The 17,313-nt window shown below is 39.9% G+C and overlaps 1 protein-coding gene across 3 annotated transcripts in view; it reads left to right on the top strand.

The window, feature by feature from the left end:
* The first annotated feature begins 2,895 nt into the window (after positions 1-2,895).
* Positions 2,896-17,313, top strand: part of cacna1bb (calcium channel, voltage-dependent, N type, alpha 1B subunit, b) — a 161,868-nt gene continuing 147,450 nt past the window's right edge. Inside the window, exons 1-4 of one of the 3 annotated variants that reach the window (XM_037752462.1) lie at positions 2,896-3,062; positions 5,513-5,843; positions 10,722-11,015; positions 14,060-14,165. In XM_037752462.1, the coding sequence (XP_037608390.1) occupies positions 3,002-3,062; positions 5,513-5,843; positions 10,722-11,015; positions 14,060-14,165 (792 nt within the window). In that variant the 5' untranslated portion in view covers positions 2,896-3,001. The remainder of the gene's footprint in view (positions 3,063-5,512; positions 5,844-10,721; positions 11,016-14,059; positions 14,166-17,313) is intronic. The other 2 variants (XM_037752464.1, XM_037752463.1) reach the window with 2 other exon arrangements.

Consider the following 17,313-nt stretch of genomic DNA (forward strand, 5'->3'; position numbering starts at 1 on the left):
GTTGAGATTTCAAAGCTTCACGTTGGTGCCATGATTTTAGAGAGCTGGAGACGAGCTAATTTCAAACTGACGAAAGCTACGACTAAACAGTGGTGGAAGTAGTAGTAATAAATACCACGGTAGAATTACTACATTACAGGTAAAATCACAGATTCAGAATTCTGTTTCAATCCAAAACTACACAAGCTTTATGACTAAAAGGCACAACAGTATAAAAATCCAAAGCAAGTTTATTTTTATAGAACAATTTATTTACAGAGCTCTTTACATACAAGACATTTAAGAATTAAAAATGCGGAGATTTGATTGACATCATCACTATTCAGTTGCTCCTGTTAAGGTGGAACATTTTGACTTGTCATTAGTAGGAGAAACACAGGTGTTACTAATAACACTAATGATGGCTCTGTTCTATTCAAGTGTTCAGTGGCCCAAATGTCCCCCTAAGGCCTTAAGCCCTGAACCCTCAGGGACCTGACTGACGTCATCTGGTGAATGGTTGAGTGTGAGAGGCTGCAAAGGGCTTGAAATGGTATAAACAATCCCAACGTCCACACTCACAGACTTTGAGGCGCGTTCCCGCTGAGTCTGTGAGTGTTTATGGCTGTCCCACTGTCAAATTATCAAGTGCTTGAGTGCTCTCTCGCTGACATTTTTAGCCCTTTATGAACACTTTCTGTAAGTTTGCATTTCTGCAGACTTTGCCTGAGGGAGTTACCCACAATTCACAGCGTTGTGACGTTAAACACAGGGTTACCACGGTTACCAGGTGGAGAAAAAAACAATAAACAAGGAGGACGGCACATGTTCAGCCAAGCATATTTATATTTACACAGAAACATTAACATTATGGATTTAAGATGGTACATAAAATCACATGAAATCAGAGTTATGCAGCCTTATACTATATTTCACATCTGGTTTATTCATCAACCATTTCTCTTAATTTTGCTTGATGAAGTTTGACAAAAACAAGTAAACAGATTTTTTTTTGACAGGTAGTTGGAAAGCCTGGAAGACGTTCAAATAGGCAGTAAAAAAAAACATAAAATAAAAACCCACAATTGGCGTCGTCAGGGTAATGTGATATGTCGACGCAAAGTGCTGTCCCATTCATATTTATACCATTTCAAGCCCCTTGCAGCCTCTCACACTCAACCATTTACCAGTTGACGTCAGTCAAGTCCCTGAGGGTTCAGGGCTTAAAGCCTTAGGGATTGGGACTAAGAATGGGAAAGCACTTCACGTTACCTTGACAATCTGTCCAGGATACGACACCCTCTGTCCTTTACAGTACGACCCTCTCATCGGATAAGGAAAAACGTAACCCAAAAAAAACTTTGAACAGGGAAAAAAATGGAAGAAACCTCAGGAAGAGCAACAGAGGAGGGATCCCTCTTCCAGGACGGACAGATGTGTAATAGATGTCGTGTGTACAGAGTAACAACATAATGATAATACAACATACACAATCCATATGACAAAATAAAAATGATAGATATAATGTGAAACATATATGAAGAGATGGATCCAGGAGGATGTCAAGCAGCTTCCAGGCGTCGCCAAACAAATAGAGCCTGAGCAACACAACCTCCTCTCCACGCCAAACAAATAGAGCCTGAGCAACACGACCTCCTCTCCACGCCAAACAAATAGAGCCTGAGCAACACGGCCTCCTCTCCACGCCAAACAAATAGAGCCTGAGCAACACGTCCTCCTCTCCACGGCAAACAAATAGAGCCTGAGCAACACGACCTCCTCTCCACGCCAAACAAATAGAGCCTGAGCAACAAGACCTCCTCTCCACGCCAAACAAATAGAGCCTGAGCAACACGACCTCCTCTCCACGCCAAACAAATAGAGCCTGAGCAACACGTCCTCCTCTCCACGCCAAACAAATAGAGCATGAGCAACAAGACCTCTTGTCTCTCTAGGTTCCTCTCCGTGGAACCTAGAGAGAGGACAAGCTTTTTGTTTTTAGTTCACAGTTGTTGCTTTGGTAATGTAAACGTATGTTTCCCATGCCAATAAGCCCCTTTGGACTGTGTAAATTTAGATATGCCTGACTGTAATGTCTTAGCATGTTACCACTTGCTACTTAGCAGCATTAAGTACAGCTTTGGTTGATGGGAATGTCATTAGTTTTTCAGGTATTTGGTCATAAATTGAATTGAATTTTTGTACCAATCCATCCGGTTTTTGTTTGATATTTCAGTCTAGACCAAAGTGAAGTCGCTCCTGACATCCCTAGAACCAGGTTGCAGTTTTATCAAGCTAAATAAAGCTGTTTCAGAGTGCCTGAAAAGCTGAAATATATCACAGTCTTAAAATTGTAATCTGCAAAGCCACTAGTATGTACAGATGTTGGAAAAAAATTTACAACCGAGAGGTAAAAAGTACAATATTTTCATCTGAGGCTGAGGAAGAGAAAGTCTCTCAAAATGTAACTATTAAAGTAAAGTGCAATGCTTTCACATTGTACTTTAGTACAGTACCTGAGTAAATATACTTAGTTCCTTTTCACCTCTGCAACTAAACTCAATCAAGGAAGAAAGTTGTAAAAACATGAAGCTGTAGTATCAAACTCTCAGTGGATTTGGATTCAAAATATCCCCCCTTTTTCATCAATGTGAAAGAAAGCCCAGCAGGAAGTGAGTAACTGTAACATCTGCAGGCCTTTTTAGGTCTCATAAACTGGCCGATGATTGCTCCCTTCCTGGTTACCAGGGCGGACGGCGAAAAAACAGAGCCGATAATTGAATCAGAGAAATTTCTCCTTGAGCATTGAAGACGGTTGGTCTGATAACGAGGTTCTTAACTGGCAGGACAGGAAGCAGCCTTTCCGCATTCCAAGGTGGGAGAAACTTTTTTGTGGTCTTTGGTGCCCCGGCCCCGGAGACCTCCTGCAGGAAGACATAACATGAACTGTGTGAGGGTCGAATAGTTTTAGCTTTATTTCACTGTTCAGCTGGATTTATCTCAGTAACCCTGGAGAGACATTATGAAGAGAACACTTCCTTTCAACTCCAGATGGGCAGAGAGACGATCTACTGTGGTTTATGGTACGTTCATTCTGGATCTTACCACCTCTGCTTGCATTTGTGTACATTTCTTTATTGTATTAACAAACATTAACAGGGTAGAATTCATGTGAATTACTGCGTAGTAGAGGTGGAAATTATAAATTCAACTTCAGAGGTTCCTTGTTGCAATGCCATCACATCACTGTTTAAACACCCATCAGTAAGGGGCTGTGTACTGGGCTGTGCATATAGTCTATTATTTGACAGGCCTGAGGGATCTATTTGGGGAAATTAGCAGTAAAAATTAATTGCGATTATCAAGAGCGATTATGGCAAAAATAAATGACTGCAAAGCCTTTTTTCAGAGCAGACAATTTGACTTGTCATAGCAGGAAAATAACATGAACGATGGCTCTGCTCTATTCAAGTGTCCCAGGACCCTGAAACTATAGGGTGACCAAGAAACCGAGAAAAAAGGGCCTATTGTGACTTGGCCCATTGCCTGAAGCTAAGAAGAGCCAATCCTTAAATGCATAGGCTATTGTATTTGGACAAGCCACACAGAGAGTATAGTGAGATAAGATTTATGCTTTATTGGAAGCACTTTAAAACAATGTCATTTTAGAGAGAAAAACTTAAACTCAAGGACAACCTGATTAGTCCCCACCTGAAACACAAATCATCTTTATGTAGTGTTTTGGGTATCAAACCAAAGAGCGTATATTGCTAAGAAGTGAAAGTCAGTTGTTTGTTCCATTGCAATATCAGTGCCCTGCAGCAAAGCTACGCTTCCGCCATTTTCAAGTGAAAGATTTATTTTTTTTCCTCAATTTGGCCCTAATACTCCGTCGTACCGTCGTACAACAGACCTACAACAATGATAACTAAAAATGAAAATGTAAACAAAAAAACAGTTATTCATTTCCACAAATTTTTTTTATAAACCTCAGGGAGCCACTGGAGAGGGGCTAAAGAGACACATTTGGCTCTGGAGCCGCAGGTTGCAGACCCCTGGCCTAGAAAGTGCCGTAGAAAAGTAAAAAATATTGTCATATTCTACCAAAATGGCCTGTGTTGAGCAATAAAATATTATAAATATTATAATGGCAGCAGCAGCTGTTGTAAAAATCAAACAAACAAACAAACACCAGAGTTTCCTCTCTTTGTTTTCTATACTCTTTGGTCACGCAATTCAAGGTCAATGCAACTCTCGCGAGAGTTTCCCAAATCACGACCGTGGTTTAAACAGGCAGCTCGCTAATTGGCAACACAGCAATTAGCGTTAGCAATTAGGCTACAATAGATTTAAACTTCAGTTTAACCAGAAAGAAAACCAATTCAACGTGTTAACTATGTTCCAGATACATGTTGCTTGCAGCAGGTAAGTTAGCTGAGTGTCTTTAGGAACCAGAATGTCTCTAAAAACGGTGACAAGATGTGTATTTGGATGTAACTAGTTACTGAGTCTAGTTACTTTTTCAGCACCAGCTAACGTTACTTTGTTTTGAGAGGTATGCTTCCTTCCTAGTTCTGAGTATCAGGGCCACAATGAGGAAAAGAATAAATCAGAGATTTAGAGAATAAAGTCAAAATATTATGAAAATAAAGTCATAATATTATAAAGTAGTAATTTTACGTGTTATTTTCTTTTTTCTCGTAATGTTATGACTTTATTCTCGTTATATTAAAAAAAAAAATTCTTGTAAAGTTCTGACTTTATTCTCGTAATATTACAACTTTTTTCTCGTAAATTATGACTTTATTCTCGTAATATTACGACTTTCTTTCTCGTAAAGTTCTGACTTTATTCTCGTAATATTACGACTTTTTTTCTCATGAAGTTATGACTTTATTGTCGTAATATTATGACTTTTTTTCTCGTAAAGTTATGACTTTATTCTCGTAATATTACGACTTTTTTTCTCGTTAAGTTATGACTTTATTCTCGTAATATTACGACTTTCTTTCTCGTAAAGTTCTGACTTTATTCTCGTAATATTACGACTTTTTTTCTCGTAGAGTTATGACTTTATTCTCGTAATATTACGACTTTTTTTCTCGTTAAGTTCTGACTTTATTCTCGTAATATTACGACTTTTTTTCTCGTAGAGTTATGACTTTATTCTCGTAATATTACGACTTTTTTTCTCGTTAAGTTATGACTTTATTCTCGTAATATTACGACTTTTTTTCTCGTAGAGTTATGACTTTATTCTCGTAATATTACAACTTTTTTCTCGTAAAGTTATGACTTTATTCTCGCAATATTACAACTTTTTTCTCGTAAAGTTATGACTTTATTCTCGTAATATTACAATTTTTTTTCTTGTAAAGTTATGACTTTATTCTCGTAATATTACAATTTTTTTTCTTGTAAAGTTATGACTTTATTTATGCTTCCTTCCTAAAGTTTTGTTCATTGTATAACATGTCAAATTGGGCATCCACAAATCAGAAATGGCTAAACATTCATTTCTTTCATCAACCAGCGGTGCGTTCAGCCACATTGGGCTCCTGGAGGATGCTCACCCAGGGGGCAGAGTACGAGGATACCTGGGCTCCGTCACCTGACAGGAGGGGCCATCCTGTTCAGCAGCGGCGTGTAGAGGAGGACCTGGGGCCCGAGGAGGGGGCAGACACCTGCGCTGGAGACCCGGAGGCGGAGGGACCGTCATGGAGAGGGAGAGACACCGACACCGACGTGCAGAAGTATGAAGCAGTTTTACACCTGGACGGGCTGAGCAGAGCAGGGAGGAGAGACGGTGTGCGTCAGGTCGTCAGGAAGCACGAGATCCTGCACAGCACGCCATGGGCCCGCGGGTGAGTCATAGATGTGCAAACCTTACTAAATATTAACAAGTTATACCCCTGCATTTAAACTCCCTTTAGGAAAAAGAAACAGGTAAAATGTACAGATCGATATGAAAGGGGCTGGTAAGATTTTAGAATAAAATTCATCATCATCATCACTTGATGAGGCCCCTATTAACCCCTTTCCTTCCTTCTCTTTGTAATGTGTACAGTGTTCCTGCTGAAATACTTCATGGACATGCATTTATATAGCGCTTTTATAGGAGATGAAGACAACTGTTAAAACTGAATATAGTGCAGGGTAACAGCTGTGATACACAACTATTAAAAAAGTGAATATAGTGCAGAAGAGACTGTTAAAAATGAGCATAGTGCAGGGTAACTCCAGTAGCTTCGTCTATGAAAGTGCACTGTGTGCATTATTATCTGTCCTGCAGACCGTCCTCTTTTGTCCCCTTCCTCCCTAGAGAGGTGTTGTACAGTTTAATGGCTCGGGGGACGAAGGATTTCCTGAGTCTGTCTGTGGAGCACTTGGGGAGCAGCATCCTGCCGCTAAACGAGCTCCTCTGTTTGGTGATGATGGCGTGCAGAGGATGGCTGGCGTTGTCCATTATGGCCAGCATACATGTCAACATTCACACAGACACATTCACACACTGATGGCAGAGGCTGCCATGCAAGGTGCCAACCTGCCCATCAGGATCTAATCTAAATATTCATTCACATTCTGATGGCAGGGATCGAGAGCAATCTGGAGTTTAGTCCATCCTTCCAAAGGACACTTCGACATGCGGGCTAAAGCAGCCAGGGATCGAACCGCCTTTCTTTCAATTGGTGGACAACCCGCTCTACCTCTGAGCCACAGACGTCCCAAACATTATAAACATACATTGCCCCATATTTGCTGTGTGATAATTTGATTTAACACAATAATTCAGGAACATATGAGCACAAAACTGAAATAATGAAGGCAATTACACATTTTGACACGGGGAACCTCTTCAAGACAGGGCCTCAAGATATGTAAATAAACCATCTAAGGGTCCTTGTCCTGTTAGGATAGTTAAGAAAATTAGAAACCACAATTATCCAGTATATTGTGCTTTATATTCCCAAACGCATTTTCAATTAAAGAGGGCCTATTATGCTCATTTTCAGGTACATACTGTACTTGTATTTTGGGTTTTCTACTAGAACATGTTGACATGCTTTGATGTTCAAAAAACACTTTGCTTTTCTCATACCAGCTGTGCTGCAGCACCTCTTTTCACCCTCTGTCTGAAACGCCCCCCCCCCTTGCATAATAATGCCTAGAGGCTATGCATTATTATGCAAATGTCTTACTTGGTGACATCACCACGTTACGAAAGAAAAGGCAGGATTTTTAAGCAAAGCATCTCAGGCAGTTCAGGAGCAGTGTTTCTGTGGGGGAGAGTAACTCCCTTTGGCGTGGACTTTGGGTTTAGTAACTTTGCAGACCATTTACATGCACACAAAAAAACGATATGACACACTAAAGGAAAGTGAAAAAGCATAATACGTCCTCTTTAAATTTGTTGACAGTGACAAAGTGAGCCCAGAGCTTTTGGGGGCCCATGGAGTTCTTAGGGCCCCTGGGGAAGTCACCCTTCTTTGTCCAGCTAATAATTAGACATCTTACATTAGAATAATGATTTTTTGGTAAATTGGTGTATACTGTTTACAAAATAATCATATAACCAAACTCCAGTTCGATGGATATTTTTTCATTTGGGATTTTATTTCAAAGAGATCATTGTTATTTCAGTTTCTTCAGCAATATCAGGATTGGATAGGTAATACAGTGACTCTTTCATAATCTTTTTGCAGTACATTAGCTGAACCACTAGATGGCTTCTCAGCCGTGTCTAGAGCATTTGTGTTAATGATTTGGCTGCAGATGATGTTAACAGAGAGCTAAATTAGATTTTATTAATAAGAGCAAAACAGCACAGGACTGGATCTATTTATAAATGGCCTAGTCTGGTGTGTAGTTGGTTAATAGGATTGAACATAGGCCAAACAACAAATGCATTAAATTAAAGGTATATGCAAAGCCTGAAGTTAAAAAGGTTGGTCAGATATTTTGTGTAGGAGTGTGTAATAGTCACACACACTTCACACACGTTCATGAAAAAATGACATCATGTGGTTTTACCCCAAATTGAAAATTGAAAGGGCAACACCTTCTGTTTCAAAATGACAGGACAGTATCAGAGCTTACACTATCTGGTCAAAAGTATGTGGACACCACTTCCCACATAACTTTCATGTACCTGTATGGATTGTGTGTCCACGTACTTTTGAACATATAGCTTATGTTGATTGAATGCCAAAAAAACTGAAGGTAGCCTTTTATCTGGAATTGTTTATCTATAAAACAGCACAATACAACATGATGTGAGTCTCTAAATATTAACAGGTGGTGAGTCACAACTAGATGAATTTCAAGTTGCAGTTACCTAACCTGCCTTAAGGACACTGGTTTCAGACTATATTTATATTCTCACTCTTGGAAAAATAGGCTTTAAACCTAAAATGAAACATTTTGATGTTGCATTTAAATTCCTTTTCTAAATATAATTTGAAAAGCACAACCAACATCTCCGGTAAACGCCACGCACAAAACCTTCTCAACGGTAATCAATGTTTGTCTCAACAGGCTATTACCTAAATTCAAACAAAGCATGGCTTGTTTATTTCCTTTGATAAATAACTAACTACTGACATATACAGAAATAGAATAGTCCATCAAAACATACACACATATAACACTGACAGTATCGTCTTAAGTAATAAAATACAATACACAAAAATTAAGTAGACAAGCAACAAATTGCTTGCTCCTGTATTTACAGTCACCATCATATGCAGTGATACTGCGTCACAGAACACTTTCAATGAGAGAGCTATAGACTAAGTCAGTTACGGAGATACATATGTTGCATATGTTTCTTTAAACACAATCAACATTCACAGAGAATCAGAGTTTATTTTTATATTCCCAAATACTTAAAGTTATCTACAAAGTCCTGTTTGGATCAGACGATCAGCTCCAGTGCACTTTGCTGACACCAAGCCTGTAAAGCGGCCACATGGTTCATGCCAACAAAGGTCATAATAACATCTGCATATTTGTATAAACCACAGTTTTTGTCTTGTGTCATAATCTCAGTAGATATAATTACAGAGGAGATAAAACAACTCCGAGGAGCTTCTGTGCTAATTATGAGTTTCTCAGACACACACTGCTTTGTGCAGAGCTTCTGTTGGAAAGCACTTGCTATGTAGTCAATAATAACCCCAGCATGCTGTCTGGGGTCCTGAGGAGCCCTGACATCTTTAACAACTCAAAAAACATACTAAAAATAGTTTTTATCACTTTGATACTTAATGTCCTTAGGTTATATTAAACAGTTTGTACTCGGATATAACTGATGTCGAATATTTATATTCTAGATTATAATATACTCTGTGAAGAATAAATTACATTATATGTAAAAACATATTGGCTTTTGAATGAGATCACTTTATTTTAATGTACAATAGTATTTATAAAGTAATTACGAGTGCATCATAGTTAATTAAAAGATAGGATTTATGTGATAAGTTTAGTAATTAACTAATGTTTACTAGTTATTATTTACATGCAACTTTATTGAACAACATTAGCGGTAAATATCTCAAATACCAAACATTTACTATAAAATATATATATATATATTCAGTGTGAAATTATGCATTAATTACTGGTAGAAAAGAAATTACTTCAAATGACTAATGTAAAATGTTACATCAAAAAATACAGTAGTGGCCAAGTATTTATTAGGTAATAGGGTAATAAGGTAATTCCCCATTGTTTAATATATCTAGATGTATGTTATGCAAATTTGCAATTTTATGCAATACAAAATGGACTGTTAGATTAAGCAAACTTTATTAAATGAACATCCTAATTTTATGAGCGTATAAACATGATTTTATGTCAGACCTCAGCTTTAAAACATAGTTAAATACAATAGATTTGTCCCACTGGATGGGCGCAGCATGAATATGGTCAATTGCTAGACTTTTTTTTGCAGCACAGGATATTATATAACCTGTTTTCCCTGGTTGACACTAAAAGAAATATCGATTAACGCTCATGTTTTTGACCCACAGGGCTTTTTGTGAACTCCATTAGTTTTACTATCTCTCTTATAATAACCAGCCGGTGAGAGTAGAGCGTCTGTGCGCTCCAGCCTCCGATTGGCTCGTTCTGGTCACATGCGCTCTTCCTTATTCCCACTGAGGACTTGCTATATAGCCTCCAGCCCCCATACAGCGAGCGATCACACAGAAAAATCACAGGACAAACTGCTCGTGTTGGATTTGTCTTATTATTGCATCCAGCTGGGTGGGGGAAAGAAGAAAATGTTTTTTTTTTGACGCTCCTGCTTCTTCTTTTTGACTGACACCCTGGACGTTTCAACTGGTGTTTGGATGCGATGCTGTCAGGGGTTTTTTTGGACAGAGATCTGGTTTGATTTGATTTTATTTCCCACCACCACTCAGAATAACCAGGATGGTATGGATGCAACAGCCTGAGCAAAGTGAATAATTCTCCAGCTGAAGTGCTTTTATTGCTTTAAACTTATTTCTCCGAGGATGAATGAATGGAAAGGATCAAGGGAACATGGTTTTCTATGAGGCCATCACCTTATTTTTAATTTTTTTTTCCCAAAAAACGCACTGTACACTCTAAAAGCTAAGCTGTGTTTTTGGATGAAGTGTGTTTTTTTGTTGTGATGCGTCTCCCCTCCATCTCCACTGACACCATCAGTTTGGATTTACTTGGATTTTTTGGGGGGATCTGTGCTGTGTTTCCAGGATCAGGATGGCTCGCTTCGCAGAAGATCTGCCCACCCGCTATGGAGGAGGAAGCGCAGCCGGAGGAGGGAGAGGCGGACCGGGCGCTGGCAGAGGAGGGGCCCGGGGTGGAGGTGGTGGAGCTCCGGGTGGCCCGAGGGTGTACAAGCAGTCCATGGCCCAGAGAGCCAGGACAATGGCCATCTACAACCCAAACCCTGTCAAACAAAACTGCCTCACTGTCAACCGCTCCCTCTTCATCTTCCGAGAGGACAACCTCATCAGGAAGTATGCAAAGCGAATAACAGAGTGGCCATATCCTTTTCTGCACAGTATGGCACCTTGCACTGAGCAGGTGCATGTAACCATATAACCTCTCTCTTGTCCTTTCCTTGGCAACCGCGCACAGATGGTTGAAAACAGTGGTGGTGGCTGGTGGAAATGTTTCTACACTGTAAAAAAAAAAAAAGTGTAAAATAACGAAAATGTTCTGGCAGCAGGGGCGCCAGAAAATGAGAAAAAAAAACCCCAGTAATTATCTTTATATAATTAGCCTTTATTACTGTAATTTTACAAGAAATATTTTACTTTTAACATATATTTATTGTTAGAATAGAGTAATACACTGTAAATCTAAGACCATTTACATATAAATCACAAATGAAACATGTCTTTTTATGTTGCAAAAGCCAAAATTTACATTAACTCAGAAGTTTTGCAAAAAAAATCTGTATTTTTACAATTATTTAATGCAAAAAAAGTTGAAGGTATCAAAAACACATTACTACTTTGCAGTTAAATAATTAACAATTATTTTATTCCAACAGGAGCAGTAAATAATGCTTTGAAAAACACAACAGTATAAAATGTACTTAGTGGTGGAATGTAACTAAATACAATTTTGAGGTGCTTCTACTTTACTTGAGTATTTCCATATTCTGCTACTTTCTACTTTCTACTCCACTACATCTCAGAGGGAAATATTAGACTTTTTTACTCCACTACATTTATCTGACAACTTTAATTACTTTACAGATTCATATTATTAATACAAAATATAATCACATTACAATCAAATTACACATTGCAATCAAATTACACATATTACTGGGTGCATTTCCATATTTAAAACACAAATATTGACAATTTGTATAATTTGTATTATTTTTATTATTATTATTGTTATTATTATTATTAGTAGTAGTAATGTTTCAGTAATGTGTCTTTCACTTTATGCATGCTGTTGAATGAGCAGTTATTTCCACATTGTGGAGTAGCTCCTACAGTGTCTTCCTTTTATTCCTCTGCGCGCAACGATGACCGCACCTGTCGCTCCTTCTTCTTATCTGTGTTCAACACGACACAAAGCTGTTTCTCAATTGGTTGCAGGGCAGTGAAAAGACTGTTGTGTTGCCTTTTTTCGTTATTGATCGATGCAATTAGAAGTCAATAAGAAAGCTGCGTGCGTAAAAGGCGCAGTGGTAAATCCTCCTGTTCTCTCTCTCTCTCTAGTCATGTAAGTCTTAAGGAAAGGCGCAGTTTGTTGTGGTAGAGAGAGAGAGCTGCATGGTCCAGGGTTGCAGCACCGCCTCGTTGTCTCAGTTAGGAGCTCTCTCCATGGTGCTGAAGTCGCCCACGCTCCCAAGCTCCACGCAACTCTTTCCAACGCTGCAAAAAATGTCACCCATCAAATCTTAAGTATTTTTTCTCTCTTAAAATAAGTGAAAGATTCTGCCAGGGTGACATTATTCAGGTGTCAAAATCTTGAAGTATGGTTAAATCCACAAAGGCATCCCTTGAGCTTGAGGACAATGGCATTTAATAAAAAAAAGTAAAAAAAACAAACAAAAACAAACATTTTCTGACATTTTTATGAGAAAAAAAATGATTTAGAGACTTAATTGTAAATTAAAATAGACAAATCTTTTGCTCCAAAATCCCAGTGGCTTATCTAAATATCCAATCAGTGCATGCTTTAAATGAAAGATTCTGCTAGGGTGACATTATTCAGGTGGTTTCATCTATTGCAAGATGGGAAAAGTGTCAAAAATCTTGAAGTAAGGTTAAATCCACAAAAGCAGCCCTTGAGGACAATGGCATTTAATATAAAAAAAGTAAAAAAAACAAAACATTTCCTCACATTTATGAGGAAATAAAAATATTTAGAGTCTCAATTGTAAATTAAAATAAAAAAAACAACATTTTCTCACATTTTATGAGGAAAAAAAAAATATTTAGAGTCTCAATTGTAAAAGCACAAATGTCATATTAAATCACTCTATTTCCTCATTCACAACATCCCTTACTGAAAGGCAGGAAAAGGGTATTCAATATAGGCTCTATATACCTACACAAATATACTATGAACTGTGCTTATCTTTTACCTGTTAAAATCTATTATTGCTTGGTACTTTTTCCTCATTCGCCCACCATATAGAGAGCCGAAGTCCCGCCCCTTCCGGTGACAAATCTTCTGCTCCAAAATCCCAGTGGCTTATCTACATATCCAGTCAGCGCATGCTTTTGCAGTGAAATGGCAAAGGCTTGAAAGCAGTTCAAGTCTTGAAAACAAGTGATTTAGATTGAAAACAAGTGAAATCATTTCAAGTAGTGAGCATATCCTCATATTAATGAGAAAAACAAGATTAAATGACTCATTAAAATAAATATCTTTTAGCAGTGAAACGGCTGAGGCTGGAAAGCCGAAGCTTGTGCGACAAACACAAGAAGACAGCTGGATCTGCGCTGTGGGTTACAGTGAGAACAACATTAGCTGTAATAGAAAAAACTCACAGGAAAATGAAAATGAAAGTAAAATAAGCCACCGTATCCATTTCCTTTTAAAACTCACTGCCAGGAAAACAGTGTTCTGGTTGCATAATCTTGTGGGTAATAATTCTACATCTCGGCTTTAATGGTCATAAGCTCCCTATTCCCTCACGATTCGTAGGCTCTCAATAGGCGCTGACCCGCGGGCAATGACCCAGTGAAAATGGATTGCAGAATGAGCCAACCATTGAAAATGGTTGGAAATGGTCAACCATCTGGAAAGATCATGAGCGCATGTATAGGGTGCTTTCAACCATGGAAGGTTTATGTGGACAGAATACATCCAAATTTAATTTTAATGGCATTTTTCATACGGCAACATGCATGTATTGCATAGTATGCCATGATTAATAGGCACTCTTATTTTATTAGACTAAGAGTTACAAGCCTTGATTGCTTACTCATTGTTTATTCTGTATGAAAGGTAGGTCTTTAAACATTCCATAAGAAGATGATTTATGACTCAGCTGTGAAATGAAATGAAATGAAATGCCACTTTCTCTCTTTCAACTGCTCCTTAACTCTCTCACTCCATTCGAGTACATGATCCTAGCTACAATTATCGCCAACTGTATCGTCTTGGCCTTGGAGCAGCATCTACCTGCCAGCGACAAGACACCCATGTCAGAACGCCTGGTAAGTGCTTTTCAACGTACCCTAGGTCACTTCCTTTAAGACAAAGAGCTTTTCAACAGCAAGACAGATGTGGAGAGTAATTAAAGGTGTTTGTCTCCTGTATGTGAATGTGCGAACCTCTCAGTAAGTTAACCTGTTTCCCCAGCTTCTCAGTTTAAACCAGCTTTCGAGCTGCAACAGTCATGTTGCATAACTAACCAGTATCAAACAGGCTTCTGCACGGGGAGGTCAAGAGGCATATCCCGCTCTGTGTACCAGGGGAAAAAAAACAAACAAACTGAAGCGTAGCGTCATGGTTCAGCACTTTGCTGCTCTTGTTCTTGAGGGTGTTGTAGATCAGGGGAGTTTGTCTTTAAATAGAGAGCCAAAGAGCAACAGCTTGATGTGAAAACGTCAATGAATTCCTCTCGTGTTCAGCCACTTGCTCCTCTTTTCAAATCATCTCGGCGCCTGCGATGCAAATTCAGCAGTGAAGATGTCACAACCAGGAAAACAAACGGGTAGCATTCCGCACCTGAGAAAGTGATTAGAGCGGCCACACAAAGGAGACAACAAGCATCCTCTCCCTGCCTCCTCCACCTCGAGGATGTAATACAACAAGAAGCCTTTTAATTAGAACAAGGGATCAGCTATTATTTATGAAGCTCTGTCAACAGAGTAGGAGGCGTGCTGTAAGTGGAGGCGATGATAGAAGCTATTCCGTAAGAGTATTGCAGATCCATCGCTGGTCTTTAGCGCTATGATCCTTGGGGCTCTCCCCAACCGTCCTCTTCAAGTGTATTTATAATTCAGGAGTATTTTAGATGTATGTATAATAGATGTTAAGGCACTACTAGTACAGACATTAATCCAGGCAGCCCCTCCGGTCCTGTCATTACATAACACATTCAATTGTTTTGAATCTTTGAATAGCATGCCAAAATGAATATACTGTATGACACATTGAATGCCTGTTGTGAAAATGTTGCAGGCTCCTACGGCTTCTCTTATTGGCCAGGAATAACTTATCTGCTGCTTCTCAACAACAACAAACTGTCATCATTTTACCACCACAGCCTTCACGCTTGATACAGCAACTCTTGTACAACATACATAATCTCTGGATGTTCAGTGTAGTCAGCCAGTGCTATAGAAAAGGTCACATTTCTTATAGTGCTCAGGCCTGTCACACTGCTTTTACATGATTGTTTATGTAGGAGGCTTGGTGATGCTGGGGGTTGGGGACACTGTTTGTCAGGTTGTAGTATGCTGGGAGCGAGGGAGGAAAGATCGAGGGGGGAGCGAGGTTAGTGTAGGCGTGAGATATCTTCTGCTCATGCCCTGTACATCGCCGCAGGCTCTCGCAGATATTAAATGGAGGCAAAGGAAAAAAGTGTCATGTCACACGCGCTTGATCCATTTCCTCTACTTACAGCAAGGCCCAGGGTTAACTTACCTACATAGTGCAAATGATCAAGCTGTGACACACTGTAGATTGTCTGACACATTTATGGAATAACGCAGCAGAGAGCCCAAATCAATCATGCTCACTCATCTGTGCTGTGCATATGCTCTCAGTGACAAAGTGCCCTTTCAAACAGGATTGTCTTTGTCCTGTTGGGATAATGTTGTGCTTTTGATTTGCCCTAATTTCACACTAAAGGGGCACTTGAGCAGCACAAGTCCCCTTCTGGTCACTCAAGGTACCGCCCAATTCCATTATTCCATGACCCAAGTACCCCTTTGTTCTGTACATACTGTATGCCCTTCTGGTTGGCCCAACTGCCTCATTTTCACCCCTAGCTTTGGACTAAAAGGCCCACAAGTGCCCTTGTGGTCGCTCCAAGTGCCCGCCAATAGCACACCAAAGGACTTCGAATGGCCCTTGGTTGGTCCAGATCTCCTGCTGGTCAACCAAAATGCCCCTGTGTTTGGCCCAAATGCCCTAGTGGTCCCTGAATGCCTCCCTCTTCCAAGCTTTATTTTTGACCAAATGTTACACTAGAGCAGCCCAAGTTCCCTCTTGGTTGGCCCAAAGTAAGTGGCCTTCTGGTCAGTACTATTGTCCTTCTGGGTGGCCCAAAAGGTCCCCACATGCCCTTCTGTTCGCTCCAAGTCCCTTCCACTTCCATGCTTCATTTTGCCCTTATGTCATGCAAGAGAGGAGTAAGTGCCTTTGTGGTTGCCCCTAATGCCCCACTAGTCAGCCCAGGCACTCCTGTTCTTCTCCCCTATGGTTAGCCCAAGTACCCCTCTGCTTGGCCCAGTGGCCATTTTCTTTGAGTAAGGCACCCCACTAGTTTACCCAAATGTCCAAGCACCCTTCTGGGTGACTCAAGCAAAGTGCTCAACGTGGGCCGGCACTCCAGTACGCAGTACCAACTCATTTACGTTTTTCTTTTTCTTGCGCATCGGCACTTCTCACAAGCTTCCGGTATGCTCTGGGAACATCTACCATCACTCTCTCGGTGTCGCTCAACCACACACTCGCTACGCACACATTGCGCTACTCTTACACCAACGATGTAATATGTAAAACATGTGGGTTTCACTTAAACCGGGCCGTGGCCATTTTCACACCATAGTAGGCCCACTGTGAGCATCAAAGCTTGCATGTGGTGTGGCATTTTACAAGCTGTTTTCTTCATCTACTCTCATTCGCAACGTGGAACAGGGGCCTAAAGTGGAGGGGCCAGTGGCCGTCTGGAACCCCTGTACTTCCAGCACCCTTGTTCACAACATAAACATCAGCAATATCTCCTAGTATCTTTTATTTACTGTAGAAATTCAGAACGTAATATGCTGATACCAGCACACATGGCATCATGTGAAAAAGGGGAGTATTAGCACTTATTTTTTTCCACTTCAAGCACTGCTCAAGTAGCCCTCTGGTTGGCTTGGTTACCCCAACGGTCAGCCAGAGAGCCCCTCTTCTCCCTTTTGCACGGCCCCAGTCAACTTCTCGAGTGTGACAATGGCGCACAAATGAACCCTAACCCCTTATCTAAAATTGGCTCTCATCAGTTGAAGTTAAATAGCTTATATGTTTGAATGCATGAAATGGGCAGACCTGAAGCTCCATTGATTTACCATTGCCCGTAAGATCATACTGTGTGTTTGAATATTTGTTTTCACTGTATTTACTCTCTTTTCATCCCGAGAAGCGGGC

This window comes from Sebastes umbrosus, chromosome 19 (genome assembly GCF_015220745.1).
Source record: "Sebastes umbrosus isolate fSebUmb1 chromosome 19, fSebUmb1.pri, whole genome shotgun sequence".
NCBI lineage: Eukaryota > Metazoa > Chordata > Actinopteri > Perciformes > Sebastidae > Sebastes > Sebastes umbrosus.